The sequence below is a fragment of the Panthera tigris genome, chromosome D4 (genome assembly GCF_018350195.1).
Source record: "Panthera tigris isolate Pti1 chromosome D4, P.tigris_Pti1_mat1.1, whole genome shotgun sequence".
NCBI classification, from domain to species: Eukaryota; Metazoa; Chordata; class Mammalia; order Carnivora; family Felidae; genus Panthera; species Panthera tigris.
Window position 1 is genome coordinate 83,180,259 of NC_056672.1, and position 15,243 is coordinate 83,195,501.

At 51.8% G+C, this 15,243-nt stretch overlaps 1 protein-coding gene across 7 annotated transcripts; it reads left to right on the forward strand.

Moving 5' to 3' along the window:
- The first annotated feature begins 10,975 nt into the window (after positions 1–10,975).
- Positions 10,976–15,217, forward strand: WDR38 (WD repeat domain 38). Of its 7 annotated transcripts, XM_042964710.1 has the most exons (10): positions 10,976–11,144; positions 11,687–11,807; positions 12,856–12,972; positions 13,053–13,150; positions 13,565–13,645; positions 13,862–13,993; positions 14,073–14,222; positions 14,652–14,699; positions 14,812–14,886; positions 14,990–15,217. In XM_042964710.1, the coding sequence occupies exons 1-10, from the start codon at positions 10,995–10,997 to the stop codon at positions 15,215–15,217; spliced, it is 1,200 nt and encodes a 399-aa protein (XP_042820644.1). In that variant the 5' UTR covers positions 10,976–10,994. The 7 variants fall into 7 exon arrangements, with proteins under 7 accessions (XP_042820644.1, XP_042820645.1, XP_042820646.1 ...); XM_042964711.1 differs by lacking the exon at positions 13,565–13,645; XM_042964712.1 differs by lacking the exon at positions 13,565–13,645 and having other exon boundaries at positions 13,053–13,075.
- Positions 15,218–15,243: the final 26 nt, after the last annotated feature.

Genomic DNA, 15,243 nt, shown 5'->3' on the forward strand with positions numbered 1-15,243 from the left:
GCCCAAGGGGCCCGATGCTCTGTGGCCGACCAGCCTCTGGGGTGGCATCCTGACTCTGCCACTGAGGCTGGTTGGTGATACTGGTTTTGAGTCTCTTCCTCTGCCAGGCCCTCGGTGTCCCCGACTGCAGACGTATTTGCCTGGTGTGAAAATGTAATGTGGTTTGCAGAGCATGGCGCCTGCTAGCGCTGTGATGGTTGGGCTGTGACCATTATCATTGCCTCCTGATGGCCTGAGGAAAAGAGATCAGGGGGCCAGAGGACCTCTGCACAAAGGCCTGGTGGGTCACTTGACTCCTGGAGTTCAGTTCTCCCTCTCCCGCAGTCAGCCTGGTTCCCAAAGCCCAATTTGGGCCATTCCCTTGTCCCTACTGAATACCCTTCCCAGTTCCCCATTGCTCACCCACAGCTTATGGCAGCATGGTCCATAAATGTGAGATTAGAGTCATTCTGCTGGAGCAGCACCAGAGGCCCAGAATTCCACCCTTGGGTCTCTTCTTCCCACCCTTTTATTTGCCCCATCAAGGAATTCCAGGGTTCCTTCTTGCACCCTCTGGGTTCCATCTAGTTTGAGAGCCACCTTCCAGGGGAAGGGAGCCAAGCCCCTTACTCTGGCACTCAAGGCCTCCCTTTCTGGAGCCTCTTTCTCAGCTTCCTATTCTTGTTTCCCACAGATGTCCCCCCAGGTGGCCCACACCCTATTCCTGCCTTTCAGATCTTCTCCCCGTTTTGCATCTGACAGATACCTCCTTAACTCCAGAAGCCTAGAACCCATAGTCTCCTCCCAGATGACCTCTCTGACTGTCCCAAAGGGACCCAGCCCCCTCCCTGAGCTCTCTCAGGTCCTGAGCTCAAGTGGCAGACTCACGGGGATTGAGGGGCAGGATTTGGCAAGAGCAGGAGAAAAGGATCTAACTCAGAGGAAGGCGATGTGGGTGGAGGACAGAAACAAAGAAAGAATGAAAAAGGGGGGAAGGAAGAGAAGAGGCTGGTGTGGGGTCTGGCAGCGTGCCCATCGCCTCCCCCTTATTTCCCACTTTGCCCTGAAGCCAAGCCCATCGCCCCCAGCTCCAGTGGGATTCCAGAAGCCCCATTCAGGGCCCAAGGTGGATTAGCAGCCCAGGGACAAGGGGACTAACAGGGGATGAGCCACTACCCATCCTGGGGTTCTCGTCCCTCGGTCCACTGAGTCAAGTTTCAGGCCAGGGCTGGTCCAGGTCCCACCTGGGGCCACACAGGGAGGACTCAATGAAGTAAGAAAGGGTTTAGTCCAACTCCATGAGCAGAGCTGTGGCCGTGGTTGTCTTTCTGATGCTGTTGGGTCAGCCAGGCTGGGTGCAACTGGTTCCATCTCTCAGGGCTCTGTTCCTAGATGATCTGTCCTCCTGGGTACGTTCCAGGGTAGGGTCAAGTTCCCCCAAAAACCCAGGAGGTGAGGGGAAGGCCACCAGATGCTGACCTTGGTCTGCTACCTTTACAGATGCCCCAGAGTCTGGGCCAGACCTCATCCTTCTCCTCAACTCTTTTCCCCCAGAGCCAAGATGGACACACGGAGACCAAGGAGCCAGATGCCAGCTTCATCTGGAACCTGCAGGATTCAGGGGAGGGTGAACCCAGCTAGGGTAGGGATGGGCATCCGGAGGACTTGGGCAAGTGTTCCAAGGCCTCACCATTTATTTGGTTCCAAGAAAACAAGTAATTCAGAACTTTTATCAGGGCATTCATGCAAGCATCTGGTGGTTCAATATCTCCTGAGCACACGCTAGGCTCCAGAGGCCCCCGAGCTGGTGCTGGCACCATGGAGACAGCTGTGGGGACCAGTGGAAACAGTTCACCGTGGCTCTGAGTTCAGACAGTTTGGACTTGAGTTCTGGTTCTGTCTCCTTCTCATGCTAAGGCTAAAGCCTGGGGCAAATTGAATCTCAGTTTCCCCATCTGTGAAATGGGGGTGAAGCTTCCTGCCAGGTAGGGTCATTGTGAAAAAAAAATCATAGGAAATAAAGGATATGAAAGGGAGTAGAGATCAGAGCACCATATAATATACATAATGTAGCCACTGATTCATTTATTCATGCATCCAATCACTCAAAAAAGCATTGTCAAGACCTCCTCTGGGCCTGGGCTGAGCACAGGGATGAATGACTGATTTGCAGTCAGTGTGGCAGGGCAGGAAGAACGTGAGTTTGGGACTCAGGCCTGACCTCCGTTCTGGCTCTCCTGCCCACCCATCACTCTGGCTTGGGGAAGTTACCTCCCCACTCAGACTCTGGTCTCCCCATCTGTGCAAAATAAGATTGTAGTCAGGTGGCAGAATCGACTGAGGCCAGTCACCCCAAGCAGGCCCTGGAGTGCTGTTTCACTCCCTTTCCTTCTTCCCTAATTTTTGTTGGCCTGGGGCTAATTTCTTCTGGATGCATTGAGAAGGCAGTGGGTGGTGCTTGGCCCCAGGTTGCAAGCTGGGGAGACTGATGGAGTGACTGAGGCCTGAGGGGGCACACCACTGGGAAACCAACAGCCATTTCCTGAGCACCTATTCTGTGCGAGGCCCCAGGCCAGGTTCTGTTAACTTTGTCTCATTTGACTAGGCAACCCCTCACCTCTGGGAGCCTCTTGGACCAAGCATCGCTGTTTCCACTTTACAGAGGGAACACAGGGTTCAAAGGAGAAGTCACTGAAAGGTTGCTCCCCTATCCCTCACCGCCACTGTTCACAGTTGCCTCCTCTGGAGAGGCTAGAGGTATGGGGGAGTGAATGGCCACTTGTGTCTTTTATTTTTCAGACTTCTATATATACATATATATTTTTTGCAGCCAGCATGTAATTTAAAACATTTTTTAAACTAAAAACTCGTTTGTGTGCTAGGAATAAAGCTGTGTAGAAATGTGAGAGCGTCCAGACTGAGGCATAGAGAAGTCAGAGAGACCCAGGTTCGATCCGCAAGGCCTGGACCCAACCCTTCCATCTCCACGAGAACCTCAGGGTCATGGTGTGGGTTGTGGGGGGGCCGGCAAGTGCTGTCTGAAATCATCAGAGATGCAGGCACAGACCTCATAGACCTGGAAAAACAGGTGACTGTCCCTCTGTCCTCAGACTGCTATTTAACATCGTTGTGTCCAGGCTGTTTTGAGAATGTAAAAAATTAAATAAATATGCAAACTGGTGCAGCCACTCTGGGAAACAGTATGGAGTTTCCTCAAAAAGTTAAAAATAGAACTACCCTACGACCCAGCAATTGCACTACCAGGCATTTATCCAAGGGATACAGGTGTGCTGTTTCGAAGGGACACATGCACCCCCATGTTTATAGCAGCACTATCAACCATAGCCAAAGTATGGAAAGAGCCCAAATGTCCACCGACGGATGGATGGGTAAAGAAGATGTGGTATATATATATAATGGAGTATTACTCAGCAATCAAAAAGAATGAAATCTTGCCATTTGCATCTATGTGGATGGAACTGGAGGGTATTATTCTAAGTGAAATAAGTCAGAGAAAGACAAATAGCAGATAGCTTCACTCATATGTGGAATTTAAGTTACAAAACAGATGAACATAAAGGAAGGGAAGTAAAAATAATATAAAAACAGGGAGGGAGACAAAACATAAGAGATTCTTAAATACAGAGAACAAGCTGAGGGTTGCTGGAGGGGTTGTGGTTGGGGGGATGGGCTAAATAGGTAAGAGGCATTAAGGAGGACACTTGTTGGGATGAGCACTGGGTGTCATATGTAGGGGATGAATCACTGGATTCTACTCCTGAAATCATTATTGCACTATATGCTAACGAACTTGGATGTAAATTAAAAACAAATAAATAAGAAACTTAAAAAAAATAAACTCATTTTTTACTGCAAAAAAAAAAAAATTACATATTAAATAAAATGCCATAAAAGTCCTCTCTGGCTGGGCTGTGGCCCCATCTCCACAAGTTGGATGGGCCTGTCACAGAGGCCCTGCCAGGGCACCCACCCCTGGCCCCCTCATTTGGTCCTAATCCGGTCCTAAGGCGGTATGTTCATGACCTTTGTGGTGCTCGTCCCAGGGCCTAGGAGGTTTCTCTTTCTCTGTAAGAGTTACTGGAACGTGGGACTGGCTGAAGAGGGCTGTGGGGAAGAGTCCCTGAACCTGAGAGCTTGGAACACAGGCACGGGGCCACAGCCCACGCCGGGGACACTGGAGGGTGGGCAGGCCCCCTGAGCTTCTCAGGTTCCTTCTGGCGTCCAGGTCACTCTACCCAAACGGAAAGATGGTTTTAGAAAAGAACATGCTAAAAATATAATAAGATAAATAAATACAACCAAGTTTCTAGCTCTAGCAAATCATAGCCCAACAGAGCCAGAGTGGAAGGTGGAACTCTGACACCACAGAGCACTGCCAGAGGCCAGGGGCCAGGAGAGAAGAAAGCACTGCGGTCCTACTTTTCCAGAAAGGGTGAGTCCAGCAATCAAGGACTAGTTAGCACAACACTGATTGCCAAGCAGTCCTGGACAGATTATCCAGCCGTGATCTGAGAGCGCTCAGGAAAGGCCGTGCTCTACCAATGCCAACGGCGGTCATTGGGAAGTAAACCACTCTATGCTCTTGCCTGTCTCCTTTGCCAACAGGGCAACAGTGCCCTATGCAGATACACCTACCTGAGTTTCTCTAAGACATGGGAGTTTATCTTCATATCTTTCGGGCTACACTAGAAAACTGTGGATTCACGATATAATACTTCAGTAACACAGCTGACCAACACAGAGCACTTACTGTGCACCAGACGCTGTTCTAAGCACTTTGCTTGTATTAAAACTCAATCTTCAAAGCAGACCCTATGAGGTGAGTATTAATCATTATCCTAATTGTAGACACGAGGAAAAGGAAGCACAGAACAGTTAGACAACTTCCCGAGGTCACAGCGGATGGGTGGTAGAGCCCAATTTGAACGCACCCCTCCGGCTCCTGACTCCAATGTGCACAGCAGGCACTAAGCCTAGAGATCCCTGATTGATTAGTAGAGGAGGGTGGAGGTCGAGGTAAAACCCCAGGTCATACCAGGATTGCCAATCAAGGTCCCCGCCCCTGGCGTGACCCATGCTGGACCAATCATATGGTCTTCAAGGATCCTGTGCTTGGGCATCGTAGTGGCTGAGCAGCCCTGCTTCCTGTACTTCCTGGGTGTTACTGCGTTGCCATCTTTAATTCCCACTCCCCCCCAACCGCCCAGTCCCTTCCCATATGATCTCTTTTGGCCATAGGTGGGTTTGTGTTGTTTGCAATCAGAGAGCCATGGTGGAGGTAGGAGCTCATCACTCTCCTTCCCACCCAGACCCCACTCCTAAGGGAGTGGACCCTCCTTCCCCTCACAATTAGTTCATGATCCTGATGGGTGCAGATGGGTGCAAAAGAAGGTGAAAATCAGTGGAAGTCTCTAGTGGTAGTCCCATTGATCATCATTTTCACAGTTTGGATTTAGAACACAGAAGGCCTGCTCATAAAATTCCCAGCTGCCACGGTGAGGAAATCAAAGTTCTATGCAATGGAAGCCACACTTACAATACTTTCAAGATTAGATGGGTGGATGGGATCCAGAAAATGACATTTAACCAGCATAGTGTAAGGTTTTGTGTGTTTCCAAAGAATCCATTGTGCAAAGACTCTATAGGGGAGGGAGAGTTGCCTGGACAGTAGTTTGTGGGAAAAAGCTCTCACTGCAGATTCATTGAGTCACCAGAATAACGTAGCTGTTGAAAAGACAAATGCCTCTAGCAATGCAGGCTGCATTGCTAGAGATTGAGTGTCTAGAAAATTGGAGATGACAGTATCTTTCAACTTGGCATTTGTTGGCCCATACAGAGTATGTTTCCAGTTCTGGTCTCCACACTTTAGGAGGGACAATGACAACTGCAGTGCATTCCAATAAAGGTGTTGATCACACTTGGGGAGCTAGGATCCCAGAATGCAAGTAGCTGCAGAGGAAGCAGAGGAAGCCCAGAGGAGAAGCCCGAGAGGCATAATCAAAGGGGAGCAGCTGTGAAAATTACAGAAATGTTTTAGTCAAAGCCCTTTGGGAGGCAAGTGAGCAAAAACACAAAAAGAGAGAAGAAAGCACTGCGGTCCTACTTTTCCAGAAAGGGTGAGTCCACCTAGTTAGTACAACTAGTGGTTGTGGTTCAGTTGGTTAAGCGTCCGACTCCTGATCTCGGCTGAGATCATGATCTCACAGTTTGTGAGTTTCAGCTCCGCATGGGGCTCCACACTGACAGTGCAGAGCCTACTTGGAATTCTCTCTCCCTTTCTCTCTGTCCCTACCCCACTCATGCTCTCTCTTTTTCTCTCTCTCAAAAATAAATAAACTTTAAAAAAAAATTTTTTTTAAACAAAAACTATCCTGGAGCTGACTCAGCAGAAGTAGGAAATAGGTGCAGTTTGGGATGACAGCTTCTAGGATCAGAGCTGGGAGCTAGAAAGCTGGTAGGAAGCAGGGCAGCCTGACTCTCCACCTTTCCTCTACTTGCTCTCTTGCTACAAGAGGGCTTTCCTTGTTTCTCGGGGTACCATCAGAAAGCACATCCTAGCCTCGGCATTTTATGATCCACTAACCTGCTCAGGACTGGGGGTGGTGGGCAGAAGGTGTGGAGGAAGGGGTGAGGAAGCCTGAAGCAAGCAGAAGAGGTGGGCAGGGGCCAGACAGGCAGGGCTGGTTATTAAAGAATAATCCACCAAATTATGGAAAGAGCCTAAATGTCCATCAACTGATGAATGGATAAAGAAATTGTGGTTTATATACACAATGGAGTACTACAGGGCAATGAGAAAGAACGAAATGTGGCCCTTTGTAGCAACGTGGATGGAACTGGAGAGTGTGATGCTAAGTGAAATAAGCCATACAGAGGAAGACAGATACCATATGTTTTCACTCTTATGTGGATCCTGAGAAACTTAACAGAAACCCATGGGGGAGGGGAAGGAAAAAAAAAAAAGAGGTTAGAGTGGGAGAGAGCCAAAGCACAAGAGATTCTTAAAAACTGAAAACTGAGGGTTGATGGGGGGTGGGAGGGAGGGGAGGGTGGGTGATGGATATTGAGGAGGGCACCTTTTGGGATGAGCACTGGGTGTTGTATGGAAACCATTTTGACAATAAATTTCATATATTGAAAAAAAAAAAAAAAAAGAACAATCCAACAAACACCTGGAGGCCCACTGCCCAGCTTTGAGCCAGAATATCACCAGGAGCAAGTACTACTGCGGGGCCCCTGTGTCCCCTCCCCTCCTCTCCCCATAGTTAACCACTCTGGTTATTTGAGAGTTTGTCACTCCCTTTTTCTTCAAGTTTCAGTGCGGGCAGATGTATGCCTGAGTAATGGAGGGTTTGCCTTTGGCACGTCCTGACTTTTATATGAGGAGTTCTGGCCTATAGCATCTTTGGCCACATTGCTTTTTGTGGAGCATGTTTTGTGAGATGTTTGCATGTTGATATGCAGAGCTGTATTCTGGCCATTTCCCTGGCTGGGTAGCTGTCATTGTTCAACTATGCAATCATGTATTTCTACAGTTTTTGCCTTTTTGAGTTGTTTCTAGCCTTTCAGAACTAGCTGGCTGTGACCCTGGAGTGGAGTTGCAGGGATGCAGGCCGGGCCCATTGTCCACTCTGCTGGACAGTACAGGGCAGATTCCGACTCATCCAGAACCTTCCAGTAATAGGAGTTTCTTACGATGGGATAGGCTGTCCTGAGGGGTAGTGAGGTCCCATTCACAGGGGTAAGATATGTTGGGAGGTGGGCAGGGGCTGATACCCCAACTTTCCCACGCTATATTGAAAGAATGTCTGGTACCAGCAATAAGCTGAAGTCTTTGGGGTTATTGGACATAGACTTGAATCTCAGGTTTCCTACTTTCTAGCTGTGTGACCTTGAGCAAGTCATTTCCTTCTCTGTTTCCTCTTTATTTTTATTTTTATTTATTTTATATTTATTTTATTTTTAAAAAGAGTTTTACCTTTGGGTGCCTGGGTGGCTCAGTCAGTTGAGTGTCCAACTCTTGATTTCGGCTCAGGTCATGATCCCAGGGTGTGGGGATAGAGCCCTGCATCAGGCTCCACGTTGGGTGTGGAGCCTGCTTGAGATTCTCTCTCTCCCCCACTCTGCCCCTCCCTTGCTTGTGCATTCTATCTCTCTAAAAATAAATTAAAAAAAATAAAATAAAAGATTTTTACTTTTAAGTAATCTCTACACCCAACATGGGGCTCGAACCCACAACCCTGAGAAATCAAGAGTTGCATGCTCTACCAACTGAGCCGGCCAGGCACCCCTCCAGTTTTCTCTTTAAAGTGACTGCATACCCATGGCAATTTCAGAGAGAACCAAGGGGCCCGGGAAGGCAGGTAATTTGGGATAGTGAAGAGGGGCAAGGCTGGTTCCAAGACCCTGGGTCACCTTCAAGAGATAGAGTGACAGTAGGAAAGGCCAGAAAAACAAAACTAAACAAAACACCTCCCCAGACAATCTGGGCTGGGGGAAGAGAGAAGGCGATGGGCTCTCTGAGAAGGAATATAGTCAAGGGGTGGAAGACATCCTCTGAGGACCCTCTTGGAGAGGTGAGGATCTGTGTCCCCTAATCTCATGGGCAGAACCCCGGGCCAGTGAAATAGTTCTGCTGCCAAGGTGACTGTAACCCATGCCCTCCCTTCCCCTGTGGACCGTGGACCATCCCTTGTTGCAGGTGCAGCCTCTGCCCAAATCCTCAGCCCCTGCTGAGCATGGAGACAGGCTACCCCCGACCACCAGGCCCTCTCTACATCATGAGGTATCCCTGGGTTGTGGGCCCCTTGGGCCTGGCAAAGGGCACTCAGAGCTTTGTGTCTAGATTTGAGGCTTGTGGATGTCACAGCTTCGCCCCCACTTCTTTGAGCGCTTGCTGCACACCAGGTGCCCTTGATGGCACCATCTCACTGACTCCTCACAAGGCAACCGCTGTGAGTACACTCATTTTACACATGAGGAAACGAGGCACCGAGTGATCAGGTGACTTGCCCAAGATCGCAGAGCTGGTAGCTGGCAGGACTCAGGTTCAACCCAGACCGGTGGCTCTAATGCCCTATTTCTGGGGCAGGGGCTCTGACTTGTCTGGGGGATGGGCAAGGGAAGGCACCTCGGGGAAGTGATATTTGAGGCAGATCCCAAGGTAAGCAGGTAAGAGGAGGGGAAACCCTGTGTGCACAGGCCCAGAGCGGGAGTGAAGGTGGAGGGGATGGAAAAAAGGGCCCTGTGGCTGAGTTCAGGGAGCAAGGTGGGGGTGGGAGGGCAGGAGGACAAGGACAGGATGGCCCCCGAGGCCCCTAGAATTCATGGTGGGTAGTTCCAACCACCAGCTCTGGTGTCAAGCAAAAAGGTTTAAACTCAGTCAGCAGAGCATGCAACTCTTGATCTTGGGGGTGTGAGTAGTTCAAGCCCCATGTTGGGCATAGAGCTTACTTAGAAAAGAAAAGAGAAGATTTTAACCATAGCTCCACCTCTACCAGCTGAGTAGTCACCGGGCCTGGTGGACAAGGTCTGTTCACAGGGGTCTGGGAGTGATGGGCTGCACGAGGTTAGGTGGTTCTGGGCCCTCCAGGTAAAGCAAGAGCATCCAGGTGGCTGGGGAGATGCCAGATGGGGCACGGACTGGGAGGGAGTTGCCTACGCAGAGGGAGTGGGGAGGGCCTGGGGGGCCAGATAGCTCTGAGGAACTGTGTTCGGCAGCCATGTCCAGGGATGGGGTGGTGGCCTCACAGGCCCAACCCAGATGGGTCCTTGAGGAGCCAACTCAGTGACCTGGGCCCTCTTGGAGTTAGGATGGGGGTGGCGCCGCCTCAAAGCCGCCATTGTCGCCCCCTCTCCCGCCTGACTGTCTGAGACCTAAAATAGAGAGCAGTGGATCTCGTGAGAAGAGTCTGGGAAAGAGGTCTGGGGGGAGGGGTGTGAGTCACTGCTGGGAATCCTTGAGTTTGAGGCTCCCAAAGCAGCGCTGCCCCACCCCCACCCCCAAGGAGCCTGGAATCCATTGGACAGTGGCAGACAGGGTGTCTCTGTTCCACCCCTGTGCCTTGTTGGGGAGGGACTGGGTCCTGGCCCCAGCTCTGCCACAGAAGTACTGGATGACTGGGCCAAATCTGCCCTCTCAGGGCCTCAGTTTCCCAGATGTACCAGGAGTTAAGGACCTTGGCATCTGCTTGAGACCCTTGGAATTCATGGCAGATGGTCCTAATATAGGCCCTCAAAGTCAGACAGTCATGGGTTAAGTCCCAGTTCGTTTCCTACTGCCTGAGTGACCTCGGGGAAAGTCCCTCTACCTATGAGGCTTCTATTTCCTCATCTGCAAAACGAACATTGAAACCAAGTCCTGTTCCTGTCTGGTTTCAGCTTCAACTATCCAACAAGGAACTTGACACCTCCTGGGGCCTCCTACCATGGCCTCCACATCCTCCACATCCTCAGATGGCCACATTTTGTGCTGCCAGAATGTTAACAGGGACTCCACTTTCTAATGCCCTGTGCCTTACACACACTACCTCAGGCTCGCCCCATTCTGGAGGGCAGATAGCATCGTTTCCTGCCCCCTTCATGGGAACTTCTCAGCCTCAGTACTGGGCACTCCAGGAGGAAAGGGGTCTTGGAACCAGAGCGGGCTTTCCTGGGCACCTATAATGTGCCACCCCACTGCGCACATGGGGAAAGCGGCTCCTCTCAAAGGGGTCTGGGAGCTTGCACGCTCTGCAGCGGGGAGGCAGTGGCGGTGTGTGGGGCTGGCGTGCCCTCTAGCGGTCGCCGTGCTCGTGGTCTGGCCCCGAGGTCGGGGCTGCACAAGGTCTGGCTGGCAGCGGCCAGGAGGGCAAGTAAGTACCTTCTCAGAGCCGCGGATGGTCCTGCCCGCCGCGACCCCACCCCCCGGGGGCTGAGAACAGTCTCTCCCAACCTGTCTCTCCTCGTGGCTTCCCAGAGACCCTGCAGTGGCTGCGTGCTCCGCCCCGATTTCCATGGAGACCCCTTGTACACAGCTTCCTCCATCCACTCCACCTCAAGTGGGGCCGGCTGGCTGGACCAGCGCCCTGGGGCCCATGAACAGCCGGTCCGCAGGAACGCTGGCCGTGAGGAGAGTGAAATTCTTCGGCCAGCACCGCGGGGAGGTAAGGTCCGGTTGGGCTCTGCTGACTCTAGGGTCCTGGCTCTGGGTCTAGAGTGGTTCCTTATTCTGTCTAGTGTTCTCTGGCCCCCACCCAGCTCCAGAATGGGCTACAGATTCTAAGCTCTGGTTCTAGAGAGGGTGCAAACTCCTGGATGACACCAGTGTTTTGACTTTGGCTTTAAAATGAATTCAGGGCTTAGATTTTGAACTCCTAGTTCTGGGCTTCAGCTCTAGAATGGGCTCTTGGCTCTGGGGTGCCAGGCTCTGGTTCTAGAGAAGGCTCCAGCCTCTACCTTCAGTGAGGACTCTCACGCTTCAGGCCCAGGTTTTACAGGATTCCAGAGAAGGCTCCAAGCTCTTGGCTCTGACTGCAAGGGTGGTTCCTGCATTCTGAGCTCTAGTTGTAGAGTGAGGCTTGAAGTCTAAGCTCCAACCCCAGGCCCATGGGGCAGTGTTTGGGGCTGGCCCAGGAGTCTGGGGTCAGGCATGAGCAGACAGGTGTCTCTTGCCCCAGGATGGGACTACTCTGTACTCTCCTTCCAGGTCAACTCCTCAGCCTTCTCTCCCGACGGCCAGAGGCTGCTCACAGCCTCTGAGGATGGCTATGTGTACGGCTGGGAGACCCAGAGCGGGCGGCTGCTGTGGAGGCTGGGTGGCCATACAGGTGGGGCTCCTGAGGCTGGATGTGGAGACCAAGGCCCATGGGCCTGTCTGGCATTCTGCAGAGCCTATCACTCTGACATCTGAGCTGGGCATTCATGCCAGACAGCCTGGGCAGGGCTGGGGCAGGAGGGCAAGGACACAGGGCCTCTGACAGACCTGGACTCAGACCCTATTACTGTTTTTTTTTTTTTTTAAGTTTTAATTAAAAATTGGTAGTCTCTACACCCAACATGGGACTCAAACTCACAACCAAGATCAAGAGTCACATGCTCTACTGGTTGAGAGTCAGGTCCCCATTCCTACTGTTATAAATTGTTTAAAAATAGTTACCATCTTAACCATTTTTAAATGTTCAGTTCAGTAAAGTATGTTCATTGTGCAGCTAGTCTCCTGAACTCATCTTGCAAAATGGAAACTCTATCTATACCCATTAAACTCCCCATTCATCCCTTCCTCCAGCCTGACAACCACCATTTTTTCTAGCTCAATGAATTTACTCTAAGTACGTTCCTTTTCATGACTTATTTCACTTAGCAGAGTGTTCAGCTGTTTAACCACTTTGACTGTGATCGTTAGGTCATCTCTCTGAGCCTCTATTTCCTTCTCTTTAGAATGGGGACAGTTGCTCCCCTGTGGGATGAGATAATGCAAAGTGCCTCGCGCCCAGTAAGAACTCAGTAGATAGAACTATTATAATTATTACTGAAACAAGAAAAAAAAATCTGGTAATTACAGGGCAGATTGAATAATGTTGTTAATAGGTAAAGTCCAGGACTGGGGAGCTCAAAGGAGGCAACAAACCCAGGCTGGGCTCTCAAAAAATTTCTGGAAGGTGCCTGCATTTGCTTTTGGCATTGATTTTACAAATGGGCAAAATAAAGTTGGGTGTTTCAGGTCAAGTCATGGAAGCTCAACTTGCTAGATGGCTGGAGGGTGAGAGAGTTAGGAGGGAGGAGGGTAGGTAGGCGATAAGGCTAGAGAGATTGGCAGGGGTTGGCCTGCAAGGTGGAAGGCAGCACCCCATTCCCTGACCATGCCTGCTTACCCAGGCCCCATCAAGTTCTGCCGCTTCTCCCCTGATGGCCACCTTTTTGCCACGACCTCTGGTGACTGTACCATCCGCCTGTGGGATGTAGCAGAAGCCAAGTGTCTGCATGTCCTGAAGGGTGAGTGCACTGGGTGGGACTAGGACCAAGTAGCCAAACCTATGTTCCTTTCTAGACCCTGCCGTATCCTGTTCCACCAGGTCACCAGAGGAGTGTGGAGACGGTTAGCTTTAGCCCTGACTCAAAGCAGCTGGCATCGGGTGGCTGGGACAAGCGGGTGGTGCTCTGGGAGGTGCAGGTATGTGGAGGGGCGGCCAGAGCGAGACCTGGGACCTGGAGGAGACAACCCCCACCCCAGTGCCCCAGAAAGGTTGTTCCATTTTCCCCACTGCCCATGCCCACACCTGGCATCCAAGACCCCCTTACATCTGGCTGCAGCTACATCCCCAGCCACACCAGCCCTCTGTGCCTCAAGATCTCTGCCTGTGAGGGTCATGCAGCCTGGATTGCCCTCTCCTCCCCTCAAGGACCAGGTAACCTCCCCAGACCCTGTGTGATCACATTACCCAGGCAGCCCTGAAAGGAGATGTCTGACCCCTCCTTGGTCTGGGTCCTCGGTCTGACCCATTCCTGGTCTGACCCATCTGAGGCCTAGAACCTAGCACCACAAGGCTCTGGGCTACCCTCCAAAGCTCAGGGCTCTCTCCTGCAGTCTGGCCAGATGCTGCGCCACTTAGGAGGGCACCGAGACTCTGTCCAGAGCAGTGACTTCGCACCCAGCTCAGACTGCCTGGTGAGCCACATCCGCTTACTTGCTTGGGGGCTGAGCAGTGGTCAGAATTTCAGACCTTAACTGGGTGACTCTGCTCTTCTGAGCCACTCCCCTTATCTATGAGATGGGGAATTCAGCAGGGCTCACAAACTGCCTGCTTCCTGAGCCTGGCCAGCCTAAGAACCACAAAAGGTGGGCATGGGCTTGCTAGTTCATGCTCACAGCAGATGTCTGCAGGCCACTGGCTCCTGGGACTCTGCTATCTGCATCTGGGACCTGCGGACGGGGACCCCAGTGATCTCCCACCAAGAGCTGGAGGGCCACAGTGGCAACATCAGCTGCCTGTGCTACTCAGCATCCGGCCTCCTGGTGAGCTAGGTTGCCCTGGGTTCCAGGCTGGCCCTCTGCTGGCTACAAACCCATGGGCTTAGAGCTGTTTGCTGTCCAGGCTTCTGGCTCCTGGGACAAGACCATCCACATCTGGAAGCCTTCCACCAGAAACCTGCTTGTTCACCTCAAGGGCCATGTCACCTGGGTGAAGAGCATAGCTTTCTCCCCTGATGGGTCACAGCTAGCCAGCGCTGGCTACTCCCATATGGTAAGCCCACCACCCCCCCTGCCGCCCGCCCCAGGCCTGTCCTCCTCGCGAACTCCTAACCCAACATCCTCCTTTACCAGAGCCCTCAGCATGGTCTAGAAAGGGCCACATCCTATTTGCCCCGAACAGGAAGGTGACAAGGACAGAACCCAGGTGCCCACCACTTCTGGGCACTAAGGTCTAAACTGGCCCAGAAGCTGCTAGTGACAATAACATTTCTAAGACACACCATAGCTTCAGGGAAAAGAAAACTGCACTGCACTGAATTTTCGCATCAGATTTTTATGCTGGGCATGTTAAATACACCTCACAGACAACAAAACCCAGACCAAGAGGTAAAGAGGGTGGCTGGGACTCACTCCAAAGTGGTTTCAAGGATGCCAGACTTGTGGGGTGAGGCCTCCCTCCCTTCTGCTTATTATTTTCCAGGTCAAAGTCTGGGACTGCAACACAGGAAAGTGCATTGAGACTCTGAAGGTAAGTAAGATCCACGGATGTAGCACCCAAGGGTGTAGGAAAAGGCCTGCCAGGGGAGGTTGGGGGCAGGCAGGACTCGCATTCCCAGAGCCCAGTGAAGTGCTTTCTGCAGGGAGTCCTGGATGTGGCCCACGCCTGTGCCTTCACCCCAGATGGGAAACTCTTAGTGTCTGGAGCTGCTGATCAGGCAAGACGCCAACTTCGATGCACGATCAAATCACCCAGAGCCTCTCAGATATAACATCACCACAAATGGCTCTTTGATCTCAAGCCTGTCTCTCCCTGCCCAGGGCGCATGGGACCCGGCAGAACGAGCCCCTGAAAGGACAGTGAGGGCAGCTGCACGCCACAGGCCCAAAGTAACCTTAACAGAGCACCCAACAGATCCCTGTGACCAGGATTGGTCACGGTCCCACGCCGGGGCTGCCAACAGCCGCAGGCAGGCCTGCCAAAGCCCCCAGGCCCCTAGTAACCACGACCAGGGCACGCCAGCCCACCTCTCCAGCACGGTTCGCTGAAACACCCGCAAACATGAAGCAAGGCC